Raw genomic sequence first — 12,376 nt, forward strand, 5'->3', positions numbered from 1 at the left:
TAATCCTAGCTACTCAGGAGGCTGAGATCTGAGGATCGTGGTTCAAAGCCAGCCCAGGCAGGAAAGACCATGAGATTCCTATCTCCAATAAACCATCAGAAAACCGGAAGTGGCGCTGTAGCTCAAGTGGTAGAGCCCTTGCCTTGAGCTGAAGAGCTGAGGGACAGCGCCCAGGCCCAGAGTTCAAGCCCCACAACCAACAAAAAAAAAGAAAAGAAGGAAGGAAAGAAAGAAAAAGAAAGAAAGGAAGGAAGGAAGGAAGAAAGGGAAGGAAGGAAGGAAGAAAGAAAGAAAGAAGAAAGAAAGAAAGAAGAGAGAGAGGAAGGAAGATGAATGGGAAATTTTTTTAATTGTGAAAATATTGTACAGAGGGGTTACAATTACATGGGCAAGATAATGAGGACATTTCTTGTCAAGCATTGTAGCCTCCTCCTTTGTTTTCCCTTCCCATCCCTTCCCATCCTCCCCCCACACTCCCCCGCCTCCCTATGGGAAATTCTTTAGGACTATAAGGATAAATGAGAGGAACAACATTGCTTCTAGTGTCCCTGGGGAACTTCTCTAACTCTTTTTGAATCATTACTTGTAGACCCAAATGGCTTCTCCAGGTTACCTTTAAGGGAGCTAGCCTTTAAGTTCCTGCCTGAGTTTCACACCACAGTCTTGCAATTGCTGACACACACAAGGCTAGGCAGTGGGCTTGAGTTCTCTGAGAAGATCGTCTCTTCCTTGCCTTCCTTCTTCCTACTGCAATCCCAAGTCTATCTCCCAGGTGGTCTTTGGCCAAGACTCCTGAGCCTGCATAGTATAGAGCTGGAAGTCCTTTGAGGTGTACCATAACCACCAAGCAAGTCTCATTACCAACTACCTCCTCCTTCCCACCTACTGCAGCCTATTGCTGGGAAACACTTCCCTCTGCCGGCCAGGCTTGAAACTACAAGAGAGTTGTCTTCTTTCTACCCAGCAAGGAATCTTGCCCTTCCTTTGGATCTTCTCTCAGGGCACCAGTCCCAGAATCCAGAGGTCTGATTGTGTCCATGTACTACGACCTCAGTCACTCTCCATCTTGCTGCCCCAAACTCTTGTTTATCCTCCTGGGATCTAGCCACACTTGCCTTCCATGTGTGTGTGTGTGTGTGTGTGTGTGTGTGTGTGTGTGTGTGTGTCCTGGGGCTTCAACACCCAGCCTGGGTGCTATCCCTGAGCTTTTTTTGCTCTTTTTTGCCAAGTTTTTGTGGCTCTACCACCTGATCCACAGTTCCATTTCAGCTTTTTGCTAATCAATTGGAGATGAGAGTCTCATAAGTAGGGCGCTGGTAGCTCACACCTGTAATCCTAGCTACTCAGGAGGCTGAGATCTAAAGATTACAATTCAAAGCCTACCTGGGAAGGAAAGTCCATGGGACTCTTGTCTCCAATTAACCACTAGAAAACTGGAAGTGGTGCTATGGCTCAAAGTGGTAGAGCTCTACCCTTGAGCAGAAAAACTCAAGGACAGTGCCCAGGCCCCGAGTTCAAGCCCCATGACAGACATTTTTTAAAAAGAGCCTCATAGACTTTTCTGCGTGCACTGGCTTCACATCTTGAGCCTCAGATCTCAGCCTCCTGAGTAGCTAGGATTACTGGTGTGAGCTAGTGGCACCTTCCCAGCCCTACCTTCTTGGTATTATTGCAGTCATTACTCTGCCCACTGGCTCTCCACAGGCTGTTCCTTTTACCTCAAATGCTCATCCGTCACCTTTGTTATTACCTAGCTCTTCTTTACATTCTTGACTCTAGAGTCACAGCTCTTGGCCTGCCTAGGCCATGCTTCCATTACAGGCTCTTTATAGCACTGAACGCTGCCTGCTTACAGCACTGACCACTGGTACAGTTCTGCATTTATCTGAGCATCTTCTGATAACATTGGTCTCCCCCATCCTTAGCCGCACTTGGAAAGCTACCAGTGTGAGTCTAGTATGGAAATACACTTAGCTAATTATTTGCTAATAAGACACCCACCTTAAACCACCTACCTTACCCAGCCTCCTTCCTCATCTTATACCAAGGGTTCCCTCTGCTAGCTCCTCCCCAGATAACCCCATAGAGTTTTGAAGCTGTTTGCCTGAGGCCCTTGAGGCTGAGCTCCCTGCCTCCGACCTCCAGTCTTTCTCTTTTATGGCCCTTCCTCTTTCCTGATAGAGGAAAGAAGATGGCCAGGCCTGAGGACCCACCAGGAGGGCTCCACTTACCTGGATGGCCTCTGCCTTGGCCTCATCTTTCTCCTGCATAGCCTGCACAGAAGGCAGTGAGAACACACTCTGCACACACGTGTTCACCAACTCTACTCGCTCACGCACACTCAGGTTAGGCTTGGTGTGACTAGGAAGAAACAGAAAGCAAAGCATGGAGGGAGGGAGGGACTCGGGATGCAGGGCAGGGCAGAGGGCACCTGGGATGGGCCCTGGGGAAGACCGAGGTTAGATCTACAAAGGATGAGGTGGGATGGGACCAACTAGAAGGGTTTGTGCAGGGGGAGTGGGCAAAGAATGGGGTAGAGGAGAGGTCCAGAAGAGAAAGGGGCACCTGGAGGGAAAGGGGGAGGGACTGGGACAGGGAGGGAGCTGTGGACACCTCAGCTGGGTCAGCGTCTCCATGGCCTGCCTCCGGATGGAGCTGGAGAGGGAATCCAGTGGCTCCTCTTGGATCTGCCTCTAGACAAGGGGCATGGAAAGGCCAATGAGGAAGAGGGGAAGAGCCAGGATTGCCCTCCACACTCGCCTCAGCTCTTTATCCTAGGTAGAACTCCTCCACTGATACAGGCCAGAGAACCAGCTCACTGCCAATGCCATCCTATACCCCCAGTTCAAAGCCAACCAAAATACCCCATGCCCTAACCTATGTGCCCCATGTAGAGAGCTTAGCAAGAACTGTTCTTCTTTCTTTCTTTCTTTCTTCTTCCTTCCTTCCTTCCTTCCCTTTCTTTCTTTCTTTCTTTCTTTCTTTCTTTCTTTCTTTCTTTCTTTCTTTCTCTCTCTCTCTCTCTCGTCGGTCATGGGCTTGAACTCTGGGCCTGGGCACTGTCCCTCAGCTCTTCAGCTCAAGGCTAGCGCTCTCCCACTTGAGCCACAGTGCCACTTCCGGTTTTTGGAGTGGGTTTTTGGAGATAAGAGTCTCACAGAGTTTCCTGTCCAGGCTGGCTTTGAACCATGATCCTCAGATCTCAGCCTCCTGAGTAGCTAGGATTACAGGAGTGAGCCACTGATACCCAGAAAGAACTGTTCTCATAGCAGCCTTCTGGTGACTGACGTGTTTAAACCATAGAATTGGCCTGAAGCAAAAAACACCATCCCTGGCTCTCAAAAGCTGTCCAGTTGAATGCTTTAAAACACTAATTATTTCTCGCCCCTGATTAAACACTTACACAGAATAGGTGCTCAATTAGTGCTACTTAAAGGAAAGTAGGAAGCATAAGGACTTTTTCTCTATATGGGAGAATTGAACTGAACTGAACTTTGGAAAGCTCAGTGAGTATTGGTGTCCTGCTCATTCTGGTGGGGTGGCTGAGAAGAGACTGCCCTGAGCAAAATCATCGGGGAACCCTCTGAAGTTGCTTGCCTGGTGTAACGCCTGGACAAAGCCTACGGTCTCCAGCAGCACAGGCTTCCCCACAGACTAAGCTTTGGGTTGTGTCCTTCCATGAGCCAAAGTCACCAAGCATTATCATATCCACTGGTGAGACAAGAAGACAGAGCTTCCCCAGGGGAAATGACTTGCCAAGCTCTCCCCAAGTGGGTGGAAGGCAGAGGTGGAGCTGAGGCTCAGGTCCGGGTGAGCTGCCTCTTATCTTGTCTTCTTCCTGTCTTACTCCACCCACTCCCCCCAGTCTCCCCAATGAGTGGACTCAGACATTGCCACTCCAGTGGAACCTTATGGGGACCCCAGTGGCTCCCGCACCATCATCTTTTTCACTATCATCTTCTTCTCTTCTTCTTCCAGCAAATCCCGGTTCTTCTGCAGTCTGATAACATCATCCACCTTAGGAGCAACAGAGAATAGAACCACAGGGGGAGAGCCCCTCTGAATCCAACCAGCCAGGAGAGCACCTACCACACCTGCTAACTACCCACTCCAGCAGGTGGGCAAGTCAGCTGGCTCCTCAACCCCTTCTCCCCAGCCCTCAGCATTGGCTCAAGAGAAATGACAAGTTTCTACAAGAGGTACTTGGGGTGGGTGAGGATTGGAGAAAAGTCTTGGTGGCAGGGTAGGGAGGACGATCCTTGGAGGCCAGCATTTGGAGAAGTATATATGAGAGACTGCAAACCCTTCCTCCTCCTCTAGTTAATGGAAAGGTAGAACAGAAAGGGTTCTGACATCTCAGCCTGAAATCCCACCATTAGCAACTCTCTTCCGAGCTTTCTGGTACAGACCAATTCAGACATTCCACTACTTGAGAGGGAATACATTAACCAATATGGTGGCATCGCAGCAAAGTAGGTTAGGGGCTGGACATACCAGAGTCACCGTGTGACCATCTCTTGTCTCTGGCATCTTCACCAGGCATGAGGTCACATCATCCAAGGCTCCTGCATGTCAACAGTTTCAGTGGGGAGAGAAGGGAGTAAAGGATGGGTGCTTTGGGTGCTATAATCTCCTCCCCCTCCCATCTGGACATCTTCATCCTCATTCCCCCAACAGCCAAATTAAACTTCATTTTTTTGGCCCAAGAGCAGGACTTGAACTCACTATCTAATGCTTGCTTTCACTCTTGGCTGGCGCTCTACCACCAAAGCCACTCCTCTAACCTGATGACATTTAGACATTTAGCCTTTTTCCACCTACTTCTCCCCTTGAAGTGTGCTGTTCCTCTTTGGGCAGTTCACTCTTATTCAACCACCCACCTCATGCTTTGAAGTGTACTTATGCTTTTCTAATAAGTCCTTCTTTTCTACGATCTTATTCTTCCTGGTTCTCTTTTCTTCTTCCTCTCTCTCTCTCTCTCTTCTCTCTTTCTCCTTCCTTCCTCCTTCCCTCCCTCCCTCCCTTCTTCCCTCCCTCCCTCCTTTCCTTCCTTCCTTCCTTCCTTCCTTCCTTCCTTCCTTCCTTCCCGTGCTTATACTGTTTTGAACTTTAGCTTTATTCACTCAAGGCCGGTGCTCACTACTTGAGCTGCAGCTCCACATCTGGCTTTTTGTGGTTAATTGGAGATAAGAAGTTTCATGGCGGTATTTGATTTTGGTACTCTGCATCTTATATATACATTTACCTAATTTGGGGACGGGAAAAGGGGAATAACAAAATGCTGAAACAAGGACACACGATGACCCATTGCAACAATGAGACTCACAAGACACTCTGTTGGAAATGAACTTTACAACTTCGGGTGGGGGGGGGTCGAGTGGGGGAGATGGGCGAGGGAAAGGATAGTAGGAGAAAAGCAAAGGAAGGGGGGGTAATAATGCTCAACAAGAAATGTACTCAGTACCTTACTCGTAACTGTAACCCCTCTGTGGAGCATTTTTACAATAAAATTTTAAAAATTAAAAAAAAAAGAAGTTTCATGGACTTTCCTGCCCAGGCTGACTTGGAACCGCTATCCAACTATCCTTAGATATCAGCTGCCTGAGTAGCTAGGCTGCCTATTGCTCTTAACCTAAAACTATGCCAAAGCAGTGGTGCTGTGTGACTACTCAGCATATCTGATTCTGCTGTGAAATCTCGGAGGATATTTGACCATATCTGCAACATTACAGAAAAAGCCACCCGAGACCTGCCTGGCACATTCATTCTGTGCAATAGCTGTGCACATGACATAAAGAATTGTCCCAAATGGCTCATCCCCCCCCTCAAATAAAAGATATGAAATAATCAGTTCATGTTCCTTCCCCTGCCTAAAGCCCCACATCATCTGTCATAAGGCCTCATCCTTGCCAGTCTACATGGCCACATGGCCACTTCTCCTGCTTTATCCTCTTTGCTCTCCCCTGCCTCCTTGGCTCTGGCCACACAGGCCTCCTTATGGTCCTGGACAAGTTCCCCATCAAGGCCTTGCCATGTCATTTTCTTCATCTGGGCCATTACCTTGTCATGCCCTGTTGTTCCCCTAGGGTGCCCTCCCTCAGGTCTCTGTGTGCCTGCCACTCCTGGCCTTCGTATTACATGAGGGCCCACTGTGTCCTGCTGTGCTATGTTCTGTTCTCTTCTTCCCAAGTTATAGCCAAAGGCTTATTTGTTACAGAGAGTATCACTCAACTTGCTGTAGGTGAAAGAGCCTCATCTTTCTGGGGATGAGGGCTCCCCACTCCATGCAGGTAGGTGAAACTGAATGCTGCAAGCCCCACTCACACCTCCTCTTTAAGCTCAAGCTTGGCCAATAAGCATATCTCATGCCTCCATGTGCAGTGACTGGCCCAGAGATGGGCACGTAAGGGAGCAGCTCCCAGAAAAGCCCTTTATTTAAGGATATCAAGGTGACATCAAAAGAGAGCCTTTCAAGGTCAAGGTTAGCAGAACCGGGGAGAACTAGGGCTCCACAGTCATCTTGGCTGGAACTGCCAGAGGCTATCGGGAGATGGAGCCAAGAGGAAGTACTGAATACAGCTGGTGCCAAGATCTTGGAGTCTAAATTCCATTCTCTACCAAAACCAGCAAGGCTCCTTGGAGAAATGGTGGATTCCAGGGGAAGTTCAGGGTGAGCTGAGACATCTGCTGCCAGAAAACAAAGGACAGAACTCCCCCAAAGCAATGAGGCATGTCAAAGGGACACAGAGGTGATTCCACTGGTCAAATTAAAGCAAATATGAGGATGGAGACAAATAATAGGAATAGGAATAATTTAGGAAACCACAACAGTGTACTAATATAAATAGATGCATGAGACAATTTGATAAGGAATGAAACACAAAGCACCTTGTGCCACAAGATGTGTATTATAAGGGAGAAATAGTGACTGCACAGCAGAGAATTTCCCTAGCAACCATCTTTCTCAGGTGATCAAAGTGAACATTAGTCAGGGAACAAATAAAAATCACCAGGCACAAGACAAGGTGGCAATGAGCAAAACTCCCATCTTTCTGTGCTATTCCCTGCAAAGGATGCAAGACCCAAAAATCTGCTCATGAGGAAACATCAGATGAGCCCAGACTCAGTCACAGCCTACAGAGCAGCTGGTCCATAACCTTCAAATGCGTCAAGGACATGGAAGTCAGGAAAAGGCTGGGGACTGAGGGAGATAGAACAGACTGGATGGAAAATTACAGGAAGAGATCCTGAACTGGATCCTTTGCTGCAAAGGACATTGCTGGGAAAACATGTAACATGCGAAATGGGGTTAAGCATTTGATGCTACTTGCTTGTCAATATTAATCTCCTGGCTATGGTTATTATATTTTGTCATTTTTTGCAAGAAATATACTGGAATTCAGATGTGATGGACCACTACTAATTGTCTCCTGATTTAGAAATCAACAGGTTTAGCACTATACTTTTGATTTTTCTCTAAATCATTTTCGATAATCATTCAGACATTTAGTCAGTTCTCTTTTTTTGGGGGGGGGGAGTCCAGTCGTAGGGCCTGAACTCTGGGTCTGGGCACTGTCCTTCAGCTCTTCAGCTCAAGGCTAGCGCTCTACCACTTGAGCCACTTGAGCCACAGTGCCACTGCCGGCTTTTTTCTTTTTGCTTAGGTGGTGCTGAGGAATCAAACCCAGGGCCTCATGAATGCAAGGCAAGTGCTCTACCACTGAGCCACCTTCCCAGCCCTTAGTCAGTTCTTAACATAGAAACACACTGCTCTAGGTGCACTTAGTAAAAGTAAACTAAGATTCCAATGTGGTGGTGCACAGCTGTAATCCCCATACTCAGGAAGCTGAGGCAGGAAGATAAAGAGATGGAACCAGATTAGGCTATATAGCAAGACCCAAGACCCTTACCTAAAGAAAATAAGTTTATTGGGGGGGAGGGGAGGGGAGATGGGAAGAGATGGGAAGGGGAAACAAAGGAGGAGGCAACAATGCTGGATAAGGAATGCACTCATTATCTTGCCCATGTAATTGTAACCCCTCTGTACAATATTTTCACAATAAATAAATTAAAAAAAAAGAAAAGAAGTTTCTCTCTTGATTGGAAGGGAAAGGGAATCACAGAAACAGGACAAAGGATGAATGAATGCAACAATGATACTCACCAGACACTATGTTGGAAATGAACTTTACAATTTGTGAAGTGGGAAGGGGGAGTGGTAAGTGGGAGAAAATGAGGGAGGGGTAACAGTGTTTAAAAAGAAATGCAAGCTGGGCAATTCAGGAAGCTGAGGTCTGAGGATCACAGGAAAGCCCATGAGACTCTTATCTCCAATAAACCACCAGAAAATCAGAAGTGACACTGTGGCTTAGATGGTAGAGCACTCTCCTTGAGCTGAAGAGCTGAGGGACAGCGCCCAGGCCCAGAGTTCAAGCTCCACGACAGACGAAAGAATGAAAAAACAAAAGAACAAATGAAAGAAAGAAATAACAAACAAAAGAAAGAAAAAGAAAGAGAGAGAAAAGGGAAAAAAAGAGGGGCTGGGAAGGTGGCTCAGTGGTAGAGCGCTTGCCTTGCATGCATGAGGCCCTGGGTTTGATTCCTCAGCACTACAAAAACAGAAAAAGCCAGAAGTAGGGCTGATGCTCAAGTGGTAGCGTGCTAACCTTGAGCTGAAGAGCTGAAGGACAGCGCCCAGGCCCAGAGTTCAAGCCCTATGACCAACAAAAACAAAAAAGAAAGAAAAAGAAAGAAATGTACTTATTACCTTACTTATGTAACTATGACCCCTCTGTTCATCACCTTTACAATAAATTTGTAAAAAATAAATAAATAAATAAAGTTTCAGAAAAAAAGACCTCCCCCCCCCCCAAAAAAAAAGAAAGGAAAGGAAGGAAGGGAAGGAGGAAGGGAGGGAGGGAGGGAGGGAATTCCTGCATATAGATAGGAACCCCCCCCCAGGTCCTTGCCTAGGCAAGAGCCTCAAAGTCTTAACAGAGATAAGCCTTCAACAGAGGTAAACTGAGTCTGCAGCCTAGCCATTGCACTGGCCATGCATTGGGCCTAAGGAACCAGGACTGAAATTTACCAGGAAAAAAAAAAACCAACAACACATTCATTCTGAAGGGAAGGTGGAGCTGATAGATAGACTTAGATACTTAACCACAGAATAGAAGAATTTTTCCCCCATAGTGTTATGGTTAATGAAATTGAAGCTAGCTCCCTGCTCCCCCCTTCCCCCTACAAATCTGAACAGTGGTCTTCCCAGCCATCCTCACTCCAGTCTCACTCACCCTCTGGGAGGCTGCGGAAGGCCATAGGGCTCTCTCTCTCCCCCTGGACCCCCTCATTCTCTGGAAACATGGTTCGAATGCTGTTGTCCTCATAATAATCCTGTTGGGTACTCAGGGTCAGTGTGGAGAGATCACTGATCATGAAGGTGGAGCCCATGCTCACAGTTTCGTTGGAGCCCAGGAGTGGGACCATGCATAAAGATGGAGAGTGAGTAGAGTTGGGTCCATGGGAGCTAGAGTGCCGGCTGACACCATCATTGGAGCCAGAAATCATGGTGACAGTTGAGGCTTGAATGACAGTCGTGCTCAGATCAGTTGTGGGCTGGCCATTTGAACCCACATTGACGGTGCCCTTGGAGTTTGTGCTCCAGGTTGTACCGAAGACTCCTTTGGAAATGGATCCGGAGATGCTGTGTGACATGGGGATGGTCTGACTGGTCTCTGGGATCAGGGTTCCAGATGAATCAGGAACTACATTCAGGTTCAGTTTGGAGATATTTCTTGAGATCCCATGGAGCAGTTGACTGGAACCCTGATCCTGAGAAGTGCTGGAGGCTGGAAGGAGAATCTGCAAGCCCAGCCTGGGGACAGAGGGGCCCGGCTCTTCTTGTGATTGGGGCCTTACAAATGAGTTTAACTCTGGCCTGGAGGGATTGGAGTTACTCTGGCCCAAACCAAAAATCTTGTTTGAGGCAGAATTGAAGGCCTGCTCAGTGTTTGGCCCAGACAGGTTATCCAGGCTCAGACCGGTGTCTTCAGAAGAGCCAGGTTTCAGTACAGGATTTGAGGCTGGATGGAGGGCTCCCTGTGGGTCAAGCTTGGAGGTGTGATTTGAATTCCAGTCCACAGTTTCCATAGGGCAGCAACTGGTCATCTGGAGAGAGGCTGGATCTGAGACTCCATTGTCACAAGGACTGGGGGTGTTATCAGAGTCATGGCCAGGGGCCTCCTCTAAAGCTGGATGAAGGTCTTGAACATGGGCCAATTCAGGACTTGGGATAGGAACCAGGAGTACATCTGGGTTGGGCCCAAGGATGGTACCAGAGCCCAACCCTGGAGCTTCACAGGAGTTGAGAGGTGGTGTCATTGTTGAGTCTTCATGGAGGGCAGGACTAGCCCCTGAACTCACAGCCATGACCAATATGAAGGTCTCTCAATGCCACTGCCTCTTTTAATAAACTTTCTTTTGGGCTCTCTGGGGGAGAGAGAGAGAAAGAACCTATTAGAAACTTTCTCATCCTTATAGTCTTTATTCTTGGTCTGGGAATGTGACTTAATGGTAGAGTACTTGCCTAGCATGCATGAAGCCCTGAGTTTGATTCCTCAGTACCATATAAACAGAAAAGGCTGGAAGTGGTGCTGTGGCTCAAGTGGTAAAGTGATAGCCTTGAGCAAAGGAAGCTCAAGGGGCTGGTAGAGCGCTAGCCTTGAGGTGAAGAGCTGAGGGACAGTGCCCAGGCCCAGAGTTCAGGCCCACGACTGGACCCAAAAAGAAGGAGAAGGAGGAGGAGGAGGAGGAGGAGGAGGAGGAGGAGGAGGAGGAGGAAAGAAAGAAAGAAAGAAAGATTGCTGAGTGCTGGTGGCTCACACCTGTAGTCCTGGCTACTTAAGACACTGAGATCTGAGGATCACAGTTCAAAGCCAGCCCAGGCAGGAAAGTCCATGAGACTCATCTCCAATAAATCAACAGAACACCAGAAATGGCACTGTGGTTCAAGTGGTAGGGCACTAGCCTTGAACTGAAGAGCTGAGGGACAGCGCCCAGGCCCAGAGTTCAAGCCTCATGACTGACAAAAAAAAAAAAGAGCGAGAGAGAAGGAAAGAAGGAGGGAAGAAAGGAAGGAAGGAAGGAAGGGAAGGGAGGGAGGGAGGGAAAAAAGAGAGAGAGAAAGAAAGAAAGAAAGAAAGAAAGAAAGAAAGAAAGAAAGAAAGAAAGAAAGAAAGAAAGAAAGGAAGGAAAAGAAAAGGAAAGAAAGAAAGAGCCAGACATGAGCATGGGCCTTGAGTGAAAAAGCTAAGGGAAGCATCCAGCCTCTTGAGTTTAAGCCCTAGTACTAACCAAAAAAGAACTAGAACTAACCAACTAGAACTAACCAAACTAACTAGAACTAACCAACCAAAAAAGAATAGGAAAAGGAAAAGGAAAAACGAAACAAAACAAAAAACCTGTTAGATATCTCCAGCTCTGAGTACAGCGGCAAGACATAGGTGGACAGATGAGGAGACCCTCCCACTTTAAGTTAGAAAGGGCGGAGGAGCCTCTACTTTCAGCTAGCTATGTGACTTAGTGATCTAAGTTCACTAACAAGATCTCTGAGCCTTGAGATTTGGAATGTTCTAGGCCGAAGACAATCCCTTAAGTTATCAGAACTACTCTGCAAATGGTCACAGGACCAAATTCTCAAAGCCACCTCCGCAGAGCTGCCTATGGCCCCTCACCGTTGACCCATTCTGCATGAAGCAGGCTGCTGCACATTGAAGAGCACAAAGCAGCAAACAGAGCCTATCTTGAGCTGGGAATGTGGCTTAATGGTAGAGTGCTTGCCTAGCATGCATGAAGCCCTGGATTCGATTCCTCAGCACCACATAAACAGAAAAAGCTGGAAGTGGTGCTGTGGCTCAAGTGGTAGAATGCTAGCCTTGAGCAAAAGAAGTTCAGGGACAGCACCCAATCCTCAGCACTGGCAAAACAACAACAACAAAAATAAACACAGAGCCTACCTTGTCTAGCAATCTGTGTGTGGGTGAAGTCCCTGGCCCTCCTGCCATCCAACCCCACCCAAGTTACCCTCCCTGCAGAGATCTTAGAGAAAACTCACCTGGCAGTATGATGTTCCTAATCATTAGCAGGCCCCTGAGAGGAGATGCAAAAGGAATTGCATCAGATGAGTGGCTTCTTCAACACCCACTGTGCAGCTTACAAACCAGGTGTGCACATCTACTAAGCAGCTCCATACTACGTGCACACACCCACACTGGGAGTTAGGCATCATTGCCTGTTTGTGTACATGAGGAGTGAGGGTCAAGACGAAAATCACACACTACCGTCCTCTAGCCACTAAGACCATGCTTGAGGACAGAAT

At 47.7% G+C, this 12,376-nt stretch overlaps 1 protein-coding gene across 1 annotated transcript in view; it reads right to left on the reverse strand.

Annotated features, from left to right (window-relative positions):
• Mroh7 (maestro heat-like repeat family member 7) overlaps positions 1-10,428 on the reverse strand; it is a 38,198-nt gene extending 27,770 nt beyond the window's left edge. Inside the window, exons 1-5 of the mRNA XM_013022251.1 lie at positions 9,294-10,428; positions 4,495-4,565; positions 3,937-4,017; positions 2,614-2,693; positions 2,232-2,361 (exon numbers count right to left, since the gene is read on the reverse strand). Of these exons, the coding sequence (XP_012877705.1) occupies positions 2,232-2,361; positions 2,614-2,693; positions 3,937-4,017; positions 4,495-4,565; positions 9,294-10,428 (1,497 nt within the window). The remainder of the gene's footprint in view (positions 1-2,231; positions 2,362-2,613; positions 2,694-3,936; positions 4,018-4,494; positions 4,566-9,293) is intronic.
• Positions 10,429-12,376: the final 1,948 nt, after the last annotated feature.

The sequence above is a fragment of the Dipodomys ordii genome, unplaced genomic scaffold, assembly GCF_000151885.1.
Source record: "Dipodomys ordii isolate 6190 unplaced genomic scaffold, Dord_2.0 Scaffold61, whole genome shotgun sequence".
Lineage (NCBI taxonomy): Eukaryota > Metazoa > Chordata > Mammalia > Rodentia > Heteromyidae > Dipodomys > Dipodomys ordii.